This window comes from Thalia democratica, unplaced genomic scaffold, assembly GCF_965202585.1.
Source record: "Thalia democratica unplaced genomic scaffold, ktThaDemo2.hap1.1 HAP1_SCAFFOLD_255, whole genome shotgun sequence".
In the NCBI taxonomy this organism is placed as follows: Eukaryota; Metazoa; Chordata; class Thaliacea; order Salpida; family Salpidae; genus Thalia; species Thalia democratica.
In genome coordinates this window covers 75,398-91,872 of record NW_028139369.1, presented here as the reverse complement: position 1 = coordinate 91,872, position 16,475 = coordinate 75,398, and the positions used below count along the sequence as shown (strand labels likewise).

The 16,475-nt window shown below is 23.9% G+C and overlaps 1 protein-coding gene across 1 annotated transcript; it reads right to left on the bottom strand.

Annotated features, from left to right (window-relative positions):
* Positions 1-557: 557 nt before the first annotated feature.
* Positions 558-6,724, bottom strand: LOC145846067 (uncharacterized). Its single transcript, XM_082952989.1, has 3 exons — positions 6,511-6,724; positions 3,009-3,158; positions 558-1,016 (listed from the first exon to the last, which is right to left on the bottom strand). Exons 1-3 carry the CDS (start codon positions 6,683-6,685, stop codon positions 832-834), a joined length of 510 nt encoding a protein of 169 aa, XP_082809115.1. The 5' UTR covers positions 6,686-6,724; the 3' UTR covers positions 558-831.
* Between the last annotated feature and the right edge of the window lie 9,751 nt (positions 6,725-16,475).

Below are 16,475 nucleotides of genomic sequence, written 5' to 3'. Positions count from 1 at the left end.
ATACATAGCATACTTTATTTTATATAAAAAGAAAAACCTAAATGAACAAGTCACAAAAACTTGTAAAGTTTGCATATCTGCAGAAAAATACACAAAAAAGCGTAAGGGCTGATAAGCCACTGGTTTGGATGGCCAGTCAGATGAAATGGAACACTTGGCTGCTTGGCCGTCAGCAGCCGCCGGTTTTGACATAATTTTCGATTAATTTTCTTCATGTTTTTTACCACAAAATGCTAGTCAAAGTAGTTAAATTTTATCTTTTTATTTATCTAAATTTTAGTTGTTTACATTTTATAATTATAAGAATTAAAAGATTTTTATATTATAGTTTATATAAAAGCTCAAAAATTTAAAATTATTTTTTTAAACTAAAACATTACTTATTAATTGCATAAAAAAAACAATTATATATTATCTAATCAAATAAAGTTTGTAAGCAGTCTTCAAACTTAGTAATGTTAGGTTTAAAAAACGGCTATAAAAATCATATAGTTTCCTGTTTGAACAGCATAGTTAGATATTTTAGAAATTTAGTGGTTATTATGACATTCCTGACAGGCTTGTAAAAAGTTTAATAAAAAAAAAAGTTTTTGTGCGCTTAAATCAGTACGAGAAAGATCGTTAACATAGTTTTAAATTTAAAATAAAAGTTAAATGTTGTTTTATCTAAATTTAAACAAAACATAAAATTTAAATGTTATCAAACTGTATCTTAAACAACTTCTATTAACTCAAGTGCTTTATCATAAATGTTTAGTACATTTAAAAAATTTAAACCAGAAAATATGGCTATAAAAAGTCTCTGTTTGTTTAATACAACAGTTAAAAAAGTTAGTATTCTCTTTTTTTTAGTCTAATTGCGTAATTTCCAATAGAGGCAGAAATCATAGAAGAAACTGTAGATCCACAAGCAAGGTAAAATGCGAGGAAAAACGTTTTGCTTCCGAAATCAAAGTCATCTTTTGTTACTAATTCGTCGATGATAAATAGAACAATTGCTGCAATCTTTGCGAGATCTGTCAAATGTTTATTATGAAACAATAATTTTTATTTAGTTTAAACTTACTGTAAAATGTAGCTAATAGAAAACATCGCACTAAAGCGTACGTGTGGAAGTCAGAGGAAAAAAAATACGAAACTAAATAATTACAACTGAACGTCTTTTTCAACATTGCCAGTTTCGATTTGAGATTTTATATAACGTTAGTTTTGACTTTACCAACTATTAGCTTAATACACAAATAGTAATATTTGAATATTTGTTATATTTTATTAGCAAGTTCTTAGTTTAATCATGTCGTCATAAAAAAAAGTACAGCCACATAATGATTTAGTAGTTTAATCATTTACTGCAAGGTTTTTGAGGACATATGCTATAGAATGGTTAATGTTTATATCAAAATTTTCTACTAAATAGTATCTAACTTCAATAGAAGACTAATACTCTAAACTCTTATGGAACAAAACTACTTTATTTTAAAGTGTTCATTGTAAAAACATATTTTGTTAGGCTAATTAATTTAAAAACTTTAAATTCAAGCCATATCAACTAAATTTAGTTTTACTAATACTTTGAGTAGAAAAAAACGTCACGTTTTACGATAAATACACAAAATTTATTTTGTATTTTAAAGATATTTATCTAAAAGATATTTCTGAAAAATTTAAAAAAACCTTTCTAATTTTTTTGTGTTTGAGGTTTACTTAAAAGAAGGAATTTTAAATAAAGTAAATATATAAAACTTTCTATCAATAATTAAAGACAAAACAAGAATTGATTGCTTTTAAAATAATTTAGTTGTGCGTAAAAGGTAATACTTTTCTAATTAATACAACGTAATGACTTTATTTAAAACATATTATTTTTAAAACCGAAATTATATAAAAAGTGTATTTTAGTTTTAAGTATTAGGCAAACTAAAAAAACTAAAATGTTACTTTCTAAAACAAAAATTTAAAAAAAAAATTCTACTTCAATGAAAGGTTAACTAGCTTTAAGAAGCTTTTCACACAAAAGGTAAATTTTAAATTCTTTTTTATAAATTAACTTGCAATATTTTTATTTAGTTTTTTCAGTACCACAAAAAACTGTTATAATTTTTAAATCTAAAAGTAAAAGTTATCATTTATGCCATTTCTATGAGTTCACCTCTCGGGCGATTTTTTTGTATAATTTGTAGGATTCCATGAACATCAGTTCACTAAAGCCTTTTTATCATGTAATATAAAGGATATGTAGATGTTATATGCACTACTTTCACAGATGACAGTCGAATTGAACGATGTGCATACAAATTTGGAAAATATTATAGATATGCTATTTAACTTGCGTTTTTTTAGATACACGATATTTTCATAAATTGTATTGACAGTCGTTCGATGCAATCTAGTTCTTAATTAAAAACGAACTTATACAGATGAATTAATTATTAATCTACGTTTAGAGTACTGATCTTTTTTTTATTTGTTATCTGACTACTGTAAATATATTTTTTATATATTTGTATTTTTATTTATAAAATACTCATTTTCATAATCTCTTTACATTTATAATTCTCCTTGAAGTTCTTAAACTTTTTCAGACTCCGTAGAACTATGTTATCAAATTAACACAGGAAAATGGATACAACTTTTAATTAATAAAGTACTTTTAAAGTTGTTTTATTATATAACAACAAGATTGTTTAATCAAATCTTTACATGAAAGTATAAGTAATAACTAATATTATTTTCAAAAAGAAATTGTTTAAAGCATCTTTATTTAATATTGTTTGAAATAAATTTTTACTTTTGTTTCTAAAAATGAGAGTAAGAGCCAAAGTATGAAGAAAATACATAAGAAGAACTAAAAGTTACAATTCATTGTATACTAATAAAAGATTGACAAAAATTAGTAAGAAACCTAAAAAAATAGTTAGCTGAGTTTATTTAATCTATCAAGACTATTTTTACGTTTTTAATAAATGTTTCAGGTAAATGTTTTAAAATTAATAGAAGACTAGTATTACCAGTAAGAACGACAATAAGAGTGCCAAGGTTAGCAATGCAAGTCCAACCACATTGAAGGGCAACCATAAATAGTGCGATGCCAATAAAAGCTCCAAAGATTCCCACAATTATGAGGATTTGGAACACATAAAGGTAGCTATTTTCAATATCTGTTTAAAATTGATATTATAAGTGATCAAAATTATTTTAACTTTATATATTTAATGTTTTTATATGCAAAGTTATTTAAAGCATTTAAAAAAATCCAAATCTATTCAAAAAAGTATTAACCTCTTAATCATCAGTAAGCTTTAGTTTACGTATAAACAATTTATAAGGCCAGAACTATTTATTTTAGTTGTCGTTGTTAAAAAAATATAGTGCGTTGTTTAATCGACAACTTTGACAAAGAAATATACTAAAACAACTTTTGTAAAATGCCGAATTTATGATATATCTACTGAGAAGCTTGTGAAGGCTAAGTTTTTTTTCACCTAGTGGTTGGCCTTGTGTTATTGCTGTTACAATACAGTATGAGTTTTTTAATCGGCAGTTTAAACTAAAAAAATTCAAGAACGATTACTTTTTATTACAAAGTTGTAGTTATACAAACTAAATAGTTTTTTAACTATAACATTCATTTCGCTAAAATTAAATTGTTAAGTTTTGTTTGTCGTATTTCTAGTTTCAACATAATTTAGACTTCAACCGTTGTAATTTGAGTTATATGAACTTTAGCTTGTATGGTTTGAGCGTTTGTATTTTCATTTTTGGTATTTTAATATGTCTCGATTTAATTTCTATTACTTAAATAGTCATAACAAAAATATTTTTGTTTTTAGTTATCATATTCTATGGCATTTTTGACGTTTAGCAACGATTTCATTGAACAATGCGAGCTTGTTTTCTATTAAAAACAGTCAAAAAGTAGTTTTATTAAACCTAGCGGTTATAAAATATCTTATAGTCTAGACTATACAACCTAACTGAAATAACTGAATTGAATTAATAATCTAAAAACTTACAGAGTATTAATTTAATGGCAACTACAATCTAAAACATTGGCTTCTATGGTATGCATTAAACTTATTTTATTGTGGAGGTATGCACCGATTCTTTGCTGTGCAGACATTTATAAAAAACTTACTTTTAAATAGATTTAATAACTAAAGTTATTAAAGTTAAGCTAAATTTTTTCTCTACTTGACCATTTCCATATCCCTATTTCTTCATAAACTTCCACAATTTAATATAACCGTTTTTTAGTAACTAATCATCATAATTTAAAAAACCTAACTTTGAGTAAACAATAAAAAAGAGTAACAAATTATAAACAAATTTTGAACTAATAACAGACCTACTGGAAAATCAATACATTGTAAAAATTTCACTCTAACATACCTATTTAAGTAACTAAATCGTAAACTGGTGATGTGGAAAACTTAAAAAATCCTTTAGTTTTGTTATTCTTTTTTTTAAGCACTAACGTTTTAAAGCATATATTTCATAGAAAAAATGTTTTAAACTACACAATTTAAAAACCTTTTTTTTTTCCTCAAAAAGTAATAGTTCTAACATTTAACATTCAGAACATGAAAACAGCAACATTATATCAGCATCAAGAAGTTTTGTGGAATGATAACCAAGGGGGATGGTACTTTCAATATATTTAACTTTATTGGATGCTACTTTTGTCGTTTTTGTTTGTTTCAATAGTTTTATTAAATACTGCTAAGAAACTAATAGCTATTACCATATAATATATCATAGAACATATATTTTACAACATATTAATTTTTCAACAAGACATATTAAGAAAACTGGTTTTAAGAGGGGTTTGTGGAGATGTTTTAATTTTTTTAGTATGTTTAGGTGAGGGATGTAACTAAAACTATATTGTGAAAATAAGATGAATGAAATAAAACGGTTTATTGAATAGAAGATTAACTGCATACAACACATATAACTTTGAGCTTTATTTGTAAAAGAGTTTTTATCTAAAAACGAACTAGTTTAATAAACTTTAAGCGCGGAAATTATGATAGGGTGAAGGGTCCCAAAAAACAATTAAAAGTGTTTACGTGTTTCTACCATTTAAGGTTTACTAAATTGCAGTTCGATATGTATAATAATTTTTTAGCAGCTTACTTTGCGCAGATGTTTATTAGCTCAGAAACCATTGATCTAAAGCATCATACTTTTTTTTATCTTGATGTGAGCTTATTTACTGAATAAAAAGTTTGTAAGCATACTTTTAATAATGGTTTCAAAAAAAAAAAAAAAAAAAAAGATTATTTATGATTGAGGCACGAAAGCCTTTTATAAACAACGGTTAAGATTCAATAAAAAATGTTTGCTAGTTACTTAGCGTTTTTTTAGTAAAAGTTTACTTAATAGAAAAATTGTGTAAAAAAAGTAATCAAATTAGAATGATTGTTCACTTGCAGTTTTACAGCTACTAGTTTAGACAATTTGTATAAAAAAAATATCTAGGCTTGTCTTAACTAAAAAACAGGTTGCAGTCAGAAAAGTTACAATCCAAGTAATAATCTTTAAAAAGTTTATTAACAAGTGTTTGTGTATGAAATTAGAATATATATATTAAACAATGAAATCTTTATCAAAAATACAAATGCAGGAGATATTTGTTTCTAAACAAAACCTCTAAAGCTCAACCCTTTTAAATTTTACTAAATTAATTAAACTTTTTTTTTAATAAACTTATAAAATGCTGCAAGGCTGATTTTTAAAAATTAATAACTTTTAATTTTAACTAAAATATCATAGTAGAAATTTAACTCGTAATGTAAAAAAAAAAAAACTTTAAAAACTTAATTTGTTAAGATCATTAAGATACGATACTACTAACTACTTTTTACAGTGTAATTTTAGTTTTTAAAATGTTTAAGTTTGATGGTAGCGTTACTAAAAGATTAAGGTAGCATAAAATTCATGCTATAAAAAGTTAACTTAGTTTTATCATCGATAATTCAAGTTCAAATATATAGAAAATAAACGTTCAAGTTAAAAGTTTTAGTATCTTATTATCCTAAAACTAACTTATGAAGAAAAATAAAAAGAAAATTGAATTAAAACTCAAAATTGTAGTCAATGAATTTTCTGAAGAAAATAAACTTTGTGATGATCAGTAACTATGTTTTATTGCAATAAAAAATGTGTTTAACTGCTGTTTTACAACAAAAATACTTAGTTTTTAGAGCATTGTAGTTTATAAAAACGCAATTTTTGATAAAATGAAATTTTAATTTAGTAAGCTAAACAAGTACTTTAATTTGGATGTGTGAGTGTTAAACTATATTTAAACATTCTACTTAAAAACTTTTATTTACTGTATTTAGAATTTTGTTAGCTTGTACTCAATCATTTTTTGCTATATTTCAAAAGTTACTAAACAAGTACTTAAATACTGTAACTTTTATTATGTTTTTTAAGAATTGAAATATTTATGGTTTAATATTATTTTTTTTTATTTGATTAAAATTATCTTATACATAGTTTTACCTCCTATTGGATTACATGTTTCGTTTCCACTGCTTGTAATGCACTGGTTAACTACTCCAGTTGTAACATTTCCGACTTGAGCCCACTTTGGTATAACTATTGATGCTATACCTAATCCGAGAGCTATTAGCCCGAATATAAAAGACAAAAATTGGTTTACTGAAGCTGATGCCATTTGAGTGAACAAAAAAAATTAATCAAATCAATAATAAAAAAACCTAAATTTATAGAGTTTGATTGAAAAACTAAGACAAAGTACTGTTTGATTAAATAGTTTGTTATAAATTTATCATCTTCTATTTTAAATGGTACCACTAAATTTATTAAAAAATGTTTAATTTAATACTCAAGATCAGCGATTCTTAAACTGGGGTAAATTTACCCCTGGGATAAATAACCATGTTTTAAGGGGGTAAGTTTTCTTTATTACAAGTTATGAAAATCAATGTTTTTAATTGTTATTTTAGTTTATAACTTAATATTTAACTTTTATTTTTTAAAGCTAAATAAAATCTTTAAATTTTAGTATTTTTTAGATTTAATAAGCTTTAAGTTCAAAAAATATATAAATTTTCCTCAAATTAAATACTATTTTGTATATTGGGGGTAATTTTGGTAATAATCTTCCAAAAAGGGGTAAAAAACGAAAAAAAAAGATTAAGAACCGCTGCTCTAGATCTTATGAATATTTCAATACTTAATGAACCAAAAAAAATATTAAGTCAATAAATAATTTGTTATTTTTCATTACATTTTTGAAGAAAAACCGTATGAATTAAAAAAAAACGAAGTTTATCGTAAAACTAATTCTATAAAGCTAATGAACTAAAAAAAAATAAAATTTAAGTACTTTATATTACTTTATATTTACATCTATATCTTGAATGAGAATAAACTAGAATAATAAAATGCAAACTTATATAATGAATTACATAAGTGAATATCAAATTAAACAACTTTAGTAACAAATAATAAAATTTTAAAATAATCACAACTAAAATCAAATTTTTCTTAAAAGTTTTGTCATTTGTTGTGAGTTTCTAGAAATACTAACTAATTCAGAAAGTTGTGATCTAATATATAAAATCAATTCAAAAGTTCAACCAAGCGTGATTAGGAGTGGCAAAATCTTATACTTTTTTTCTATCCTTACTAGTAGCCACAAGCGCTGTTTTGTTGGAAACAAAGTTTCTGAAAGTTTAGCATTCCGTTGGAAATTTTTTTGGTGTTCTTAAGAAACTTAACGACATAATTTTATAGCGAAAACAAAAACATTCATTTCAATAAATTACTAGTGTCTTTACTTTCTTTAAAATATCAATGATCATGTAAGTATGTGTTTATGTACTTGAACAAAATTAAGTTTTTCAATTTTATAACAACTTTTTGTTGTTAAAAGTGATAAAAAAGTTAATAAATACATATGAAACTTTTATATAATGAAAAAATATTTAATTTCTTTTTCCTATGTCTATTAAAGCAGTCTTGAAAAAAAACACTTAAAAAAGCTAATCCAAAACATTTGAAAAAAAACCTAATTTATTTAGAGTTTGAAAGTCTCTTAAAATTAAATATACCAAACTAAAAAATAATTAAATTACAAATTTTTTGAACTTAAGTTGACTCAAACAAAAATAAAATTTAAAGAAATATTATATTCGAAAAATTAATATAAGATAAAAACTTATAGCCATTCTACAAAAATATTAGTGTTTATGAGTAAAGGTAGTTTGTTGGTGTTTTAAGATATTACTAATAAGTATGAAAAAAATAGCTAACACTCAACTTTAAAATTCAATATGTCTGCTTTTTGTTAAATTTCTGCATATAAATTTACTTGAAGTAAAAGACTGCTTAAAAGCTTGCTAAACAGAACAAAATATACGTTTTGTAAATGCGATCACTAAATGCATACAAATTAAGTTCATTTTATACAAAAAATTAGTAGATTTTTAATTAGTAAACATTTTTAAACTGGTTTAAAATTATAGTTAATAAGGTTAAGTTTGTAAAAAAACAATGAAATATTTAAACAAATTTGATACTAATATTAGATTTTAAAGTAAATGAAACAATCTTATGTGGTCATATACTTTTAACTTTTATACCGTTTTGTAATAATATATTATATACGCTAGTTTTTGAGTATGATTGGAAAATGAAATAAATTAACACATAAAAACATTTATTAAAACACTACAACTAGATTGAAAAACTTATGCGTGTGATTTTTTTTTACAAACATTGTATTGTATAATGAATAGTGTAAAAATATATAACTAAAAATCAAAGATTAAAAATGTTTTACAAAATCATAAATAAAAATTACTAATCATAGAAATATTCTTAAATATACAACAATCTAAACTTTATAGAAAAAAAAAGTTTGTACCATAATTCTTCTATACAGTATACTATTTTTAAATAACGTTATAAATATTAGTTTTCAGTTTACTAAAAAACATCATCGATAAAACAATTTAATTCATTTAGTTATCTAAACTTTGAAAATAAGATTTACCTTTTACAAAGTATTTTAATGCAACTACCAAGTTTTAAACACCTGTTTAAGAGTAAATATGAATTCTTTTGCTATAATCATACTTGAAAAAATATTTTCTTTGACACAAATTGCAAAAGCAATTCCTTAAGGATAAAGTTTACAATAATATTTTAGTGAATTTAAAGTCAAATGATACCTAACTACAATTACTAAACTACTACTAATTTAAACATTATGTGTATGCATTTACGAGTTCTATAAGTTTTTTATTCGACTTTTAGTTACTTGTTTTATGCTATTTGTAAAATTGGGAACGGGTCATTTTTGCAAGAGGATACTTTAGCACGAGGGGAAACTTTTGCACGGCAACTCTTTTGCATCACTTTAGTACAAGGGGACACATTTGCACGGCATCTTTTTTGCACGACACTTTTGTACGACGACATTTTTGCACGATGACAATTTTTCATGGCAGCATTTTTGCACAACGAAACTTTGAATGACGTCACATTTTTACGGTGACATTTTTGCACAGCGACATTTTGGTACGATAAATTTTTGCACGAAACATCACTTTTGCATGCAGGCCGATTAAATGTTTTTTAGCTAGTACCAAATCTGTTACATAAAAAAAAATTAAAAACTAAAACTTTATAACAGACTCATATCAAAGACAAAAAACCAAAGATATAAAATCTTAAACAGTAAAAGTTAATGTAAAAAATAAAAATAACTAAAAGATAAAATATAATTATTTCTAAAAGATTTATACCAGGAAGAAAAAATTAAATTTATTTAGAACCTAAGATAAAAAAACCTAAAAGTATAAGTAAATTGTTCCAGTTTATTTTAAATTCTTATTTATTAATAAGCAACTATGCCTTTTTATATATTTTTATTTTACTATTACAAGTTTATTGTCCTTATGATGGACCTAGGCATTAAAACATAGTCTATTTAAACTGAAAGACACATAAAGAAAATAAAAATAACACAAAAAAGTTTATTTATTAAAACTAAGATAAAAATATTATTTAGTATTTAATACAAATTATGACTAACATAAAAAGCAAAGTTTTTAACCACAAACTTATAATTATTAACGCTTTGATGTAGAACGGTCAACATCAAATATTAAAATGCATTGAATAACAACAAAAATAAAAACCTAACGCCCCAAAGACATTAACAATAGACTGGCCAGGTAAACAATCATTGAAAAAGGATACATCATTAATAAAGTAAAGGTGCTGCTAATTTAATTTAACTATAAACTAAGCTAAATCTTAAAATCAAATCAACTGTTGATAAAAATTATTTATCAATTTTACTAACAAAAATTTAACTCAAATCAAACTTTATTAACTTTAATCGAAATTCTTAATTTTTTTTTGCCAGAAACTAATTCATTTAGAAGTTTGTTCCATAATTCAACTGACCGATAAAAAAAAAGAATTATGCCAAGCCTCATTATTGAATTGATGTTTGCATGTAATTTCTTTGCTAATTTCTCTCAGTAAGTAATTAGTTTTATAGTGTTTAAAAATCTGTTTTATTTTAATTGTAGTTTCACCTTTAACTAGTTAAAAAAAAGTAATGAGCTCAAATCTAAGTGTCTTCTATTCTAATGACTTAATAATAAGTTTTCTTAGTCTATCAAGATACGACATATTTTGTCCTGGGCATGACGTTAAACTGTTCTGGTGTCTGACTCGATAACCGAAAGGTTTTTTGTACACCAGGTTTTCAGGCCAAACCTTTTGAGCGTTTTTTTTTTTCGTTCAATAAACAATGACATATAAGAAATATTGCAGTATTTGTAGATTAATCTGGTATATTTTCTTTGAACAGATTCTGTATGGTTGACCTCTTTTTTAAATTGTGGAGATAAGATTGGTGTGTTATGTTTAAACTTAGGACGAATTTAAATGACGAAAAACTTTTTAAGGATGTTTATATCTGTAGACTTAAAGCTATTTAAGTCTTGATAAGATGTAGTAGTGGCAGTTCAGTTAAGGTAATCAATATGGTGGTTCCATTTAAAATTTTCAGCAATAAAAATCGAAAGATCTTTTTACACTTTAGTTGATTATAAGTTTATATCGTTTATTTTAAAGTCAAAAGTAGAGTTAGTAGTATTTCTTAAAATATTTAGAACTTGACATTTATTAAGGTTTAAGTTTAATTTTCTTTCTTTTAGCCAATCGTAAATTTTATCTAAAGAATTTTGTAAAGTTGTGTTCGATTGGCTAAACATTTTTTTGTTATCTGCGAAGAGGTTAATGTTGCTGCTAACATCAACTTTTGAAACTATATTATTTATGTTAATGAATTTATTCTTTCAAGAGTTTATTTTACAAACTAAGTTTCGTTCAAAGACCTCGTCAGTGCTTAAATAAATCTAAAAAGATATGTAACAGTCATGGAAAATAGCATTTAAACAATTAAATTAAAAACATATTTTTACTCAAAATTTTTACTTAAAAAATTAAACAAAATAAATTTTAATATTAAGATTGAATTTATGGTAAAGTTTAGATTTTAGTTAAGTTTATAGTAAGTTTATAGTTAAGTTTATAGTATAGTAAGAATCGATATAACAACAATAATAATAATAAAAGCTGTATGTAGCTTTCTTTTATTATTTATGTTAATAAATGTTTAGTCTCATTTGCGTTAATAATAAATAATAGTGGAGCAATAACCCCTTTTTGAGGGACTCCATAATAAACAGATAAATATTCTGAAGATGTGTTATTAACTACTACTTTTTGAGTTCTATCGTTTAGAAACTCTTTAACTAACTAACTAACCAGACTGCTATGAATTTTGTATTGCGATAATGTTTTAATTAATTTAAAATGATAGACATAGTCAAAAGCTTTTACTCTGTATAGATTACTTAGTAGACTTATTACTTAAAAAAGACACCAACTAAGAGTGTAAGCAATTTAGTAGTTGAATACAGGATTTTCGATTAGGGAATTGTTTAGGGAAAATAAGGTTGTTTAAAAATTAAGATGATCAAGTACTTTTATAGAAATTGTATGTTCAAAGATTCTGCAAAAGCTAATTGTAAAATAGTTGGTCTGGAATTTAAAGGGTTGTATTTACTAACTTTTTTGTGTATTGGTATTACATATGAAATTTTCCATTGTTTTGAGGAAAGGATATTTCCAAAGAACAATTAAAGACTAGTAATATTGGAAAAATTATAGAATAAATAGTATTTTTTTTAATAAAGTACGAAGGAATATTATCTGGTGTTCTTACTATTTTATGTCTCAAAATATTGTCAGATTTAATTATTTGATCATTGTTTATTAAAAAAAATTGCACTTTTAAACTGTTTTTATGAACAAGTACTTTTAAACTTTACAACATTTAAATTGCAAAAGTTATGGAGTATATGCAGCTACATGCAACATATGCGAAGATTTATACATTGGAAAAACTATGAACAGCTTTACTAAAAGGTAAAATACCCACAGAAACACATGGAAAAACAATAAAACTAAATTAAACCATGAAATAAAAGAACAATTTGCTCCAGTTATACGTTATAAAAAATTGCTCTTTTAAACTGTTTATATGAGCAAGTTTAAAGTTTTTGTTTTAATCATCTTTATTAAATACTTTTGGAAAGGCCTTATCTAAAAAATAGGCTATATCAAAATCAGATATTATTGGAAAGTTTGTTTTCGTCATGCAATACTGAAAAGCATTTGCTATCTTAAACTTAGATTTTACATAGCGGTATTTTTTTTTACTTGTAAATACCGGATGGCTTCGCGTTTAGCCACCAAATCCTTCGCTCTACTAAGCACGAAAGATAGCTTTTTTAAAAGAGTGTTCAACGTTTAAAAAAAGCTAACTGTTATCTAACATGAAAGTTCATTATCGTAAAAAATTAAATAACGATGAAACCAATGCGAATTGGATAAATTAAATTTGTTAATCAGTTTTAAACGGGAATATTTTTAATTGTTTTTTACTGTATCCTTTCACTATATTTTCTCTAACTTTTACTATTTAAACAAATTAGTAATGTTGTTTTTCAGGTCAAAATATCAAAATAAATATTATTTTATTTCAAAATTACATGTAAAAATCAACGTTATCTATTCAAAAAATATATTATATATAAATAAAATATTAGGAAAAAATGAATGTTGTTAAATAAAACTTATAGTAATAATTAAAAGTTTTAAACAAGAAACTTTTATAATTTTTGTACGTTTAACGTAAAATAAAATTACACGATTTTAAAATATATTTTAAATAAAAGCATTAATTAAAATATTATACTTAAAAATAAATCTACTTACACAAAGGGATATTTTAACATAAATTAATTTATTAACTGTATCTATATTAAATATAAACTAATAAAAAGTAGCATTTACTTACTTATAGTATAATAATAAATTGTATTTAGGAAAGAATTTAGACTTTAAGATATAAGTTTGGTTAAAACTGGTAAAGGAATATACTTTTACTCTTAAAACTAAAAAGAAACTTTTAAAAAGTAAAATAAACAAATTTATAGATTGTAAGGTTAGAATTTGATCAGTTTTAACTAAAAAATGACATTAATAAAATATTAAAAATAAACAAAAAATCTGTTTAAACGTAATAACTAGAACTCATTTTTAGTAGTTATAAGTAATAGTTTTAAAATTTTCAATTAAATGTTTTAATAATTAGTCTTTCAGTTTAAATTAACACGAAAAACCCTTTAAACGTCCTTAGTAGAACCCTTTTGTACATAATGAACATTAGTAATTTGTCGACGCATGGCTTTATAGGAAATTTAAATGGAAAACATGAGAATAAATGTACTTTTAAGGTTTAATAGACACGAAAACAAAGCTATAGCATCCAAAACTCTAAAATATTGTTTTTGTACATAAATTAGACAGACAGTTTTAATGTTAAGTTTACTATTTCAATATATAAATAAATTTACTTTTTAATAACAAAAAATATAAAAACGCTTATATAACCTCTTATGTAGAAGTTTTTAACCTAAAAGTTACATAAAATAATAAAAATGTAGTTTAAGCAGGTATAGTATATAAACTTACAATAAATAAACTTCTTTTTAACAGAAACAAAAACACAATTAAAGCGTCCATAAAGTTATTTTAAACAAAGTTTTATGAAAAAAAAATAATTGCTGTATTTCATAAAGAAAATAACTTTTCACAAAAATTTCTATCTACAATCCTTATTGACAACATACTTAACAATTTAAATAGTTTCATAGTCCGTTCGGCAGTTAAACTTCGTAACAATTTGTGTAGGTAATATAATTTCCTATGACAATTAACAATTTAAAACGGTTTGGTAAGCAGTTATAAAAAGGTAATCTTACAAAGTACAAACTTTTTAGTAAAAAGAAATACAAAAAAAAACTTTTAAAACGTCCTAAGTAGAGGTTTTTATAAAATAAATTTGGAAAATATTTAAATAAGGTAAATTGAGCATGTTAATATAACAATTTACAACAAAAGAGCTTTTAGGCTTAAACAACCACAAAGAACATTGAATATGACTTTAAAGTTGTTGTAAACAAATCATTTTAAAAATAAACAAGTCTGTATCTTATGTTTGTTTTACAAATCTATTTTTTATGTTCGTTTGTTTTGTAATATTAGCAAAATAGATATATAGTTAATTGCTTTATCATATATTTTTTGAACTTACATTTTAGAATATAATTGAAGTACAGAAATTTGTGAAAAACTTCTAAAGATATAAAAATTATATAAGCTAAATATGAATATATCAATAAGACTTAGTGGCCGAGCGGTTGAGGCGCCAGATCAAACAAAGAACAAAGCCAACTATGACCAATCTTTTCATCATTATTAGGCCTATTATTTAGGATTCGGATCTCTTTTTAATTTAAGATCCGGCCGGAACCGGATCCAGATTTTATTTATAAAATGAGATCTGAATGGATCCTAAACATTTTATTTTGATAAAGAAAAAAAAAAGAAAATTAATTATAATAATTCTTTTATATAAGTATCATCTTATAGTATATACTCTGAACTTTCAAAGAAAAGTCAATGTTATATTTTTTGAAAAAAAAATCCTACTTAACTTATTACTATCAATAACTGAAGTGTTTTATAATAAAAAAACTTTTATGGTATATACATAAAGCTTTTAAAATGAGATATATATTAAATATCTTTTATAAATAATGAGAACTTCAACTAAACAAGTGGACTTAAAATGTCATAATTTTCAAATTATATCACATGCTTAGATTAGGCTAACATCAATTTTATTTATCTATGTGCTGTTAACTGTGTCACCATTACTACTGTTTATAACTTCAAATATAATAAAATTTTATTGTTTCAATCAAAAAAACTTATGTTGTGTTTTACTGTTTAGCTATTAGCATCAACTTATACGGTTGAATGATTTTACTTCATTAAAAAAAGCTATCTTTCGTGCTTAGTAGAGCGAAGGATTTGGTGGCTAAACGCGAAGCCACCCGTAAATACCTGTAAACTTGTAGATTTTTAAACCATCGTTTATTTATTTTTTGTATTTATTTACTCAAAATTTAATCTTAAAATTAGTTGCTAAGAAAAGTAGTTAACATGAGTTAGTCGAAATCGCTTTTGTTTGTTTTTTTTGTTTGAAATAAAAATGCTTTTGAATGAATCCTGTCTTAGATTTTTGTGAAATATATGTAATACTAAAAAGTTATAACTAACTTAACTAAAATTTCAACTTTACCACAAGTTCAATCTTAATAATAAAAACTAACTTGTTTTGTTTTTGGGTAAAGGTATTATTATTAGTAAGTAAGTATTTATATAAAGTATCGGGCGGGATTTCAAGTTTTGATAGCTATTACAAGCACAAGATTGTTTAAATTTTCAATAGTTACGTCACGATTAAAATAAGCTAGGTTAAAATGCATCTCAACTTTAAGCTCACTTTATTAACTACATTTTTGGTTAAGCAATGTTTACTTTGAAAATTAGCTAGAAGAAAAAAGAAAGCTACATACAGCTTTTATTATTATTATTATTGTTGATTTTAAAACTTAACTAAAATTTAAACTTTACCTTAAATTCAATCTTAATATAAAAATTTAACTTGTTTAGTTTTTTGAGTAAATTTTTTTTTTAATTTTATTGTTTAAAGGCTATTTTTCATGACTGTTACATATCTTTTTTAGATTTATTTAAGCACTGAAGAGGTCTTTGACCGAAACTTAGTTTGTGAAATAAATTCTTGAAAGAACAAATTCCTAAAAAACTTAAAATGAAACGTGCTAAATCTACAGAGAAAAACCTGGGTTTTAAAAATATTTACTTTTATAGAAAATATACTTTTTAAAATAGTTTGACTTTAATGTCGTACATTATATTTTTTAGATTAATATACACAATCTAAATTAAAAAGTCATTTGTAGAAAGCAAAGCAAAAC

What these genes read in the sequence shown, in the direction of transcription:
- LOC145846067 (XM_082952989.1), bottom strand. Translation starts at nt 6,685, where the DNA reads ATGGCATCAGCTTCAGTAAACCAATTTTTGTCTTTTATATTCGGGCTA. An exon ending in AACATGTAATCCAATAGGAG is followed by an intron (nt 3,159 to 6,510) that starts GTAAAACTATGT and finishes AATTTTAAACAG; the next exon opens with ATATTGAAAATAGCTACCTT. An exon ending in TCTTATTGTCGTTCTTACTG is followed by an intron (nt 1,017 to 3,008) that starts GTAATACTAGTC and finishes AACATTTGACAG; the next exon opens with ATCTCGCAAAGATTGCAGCA.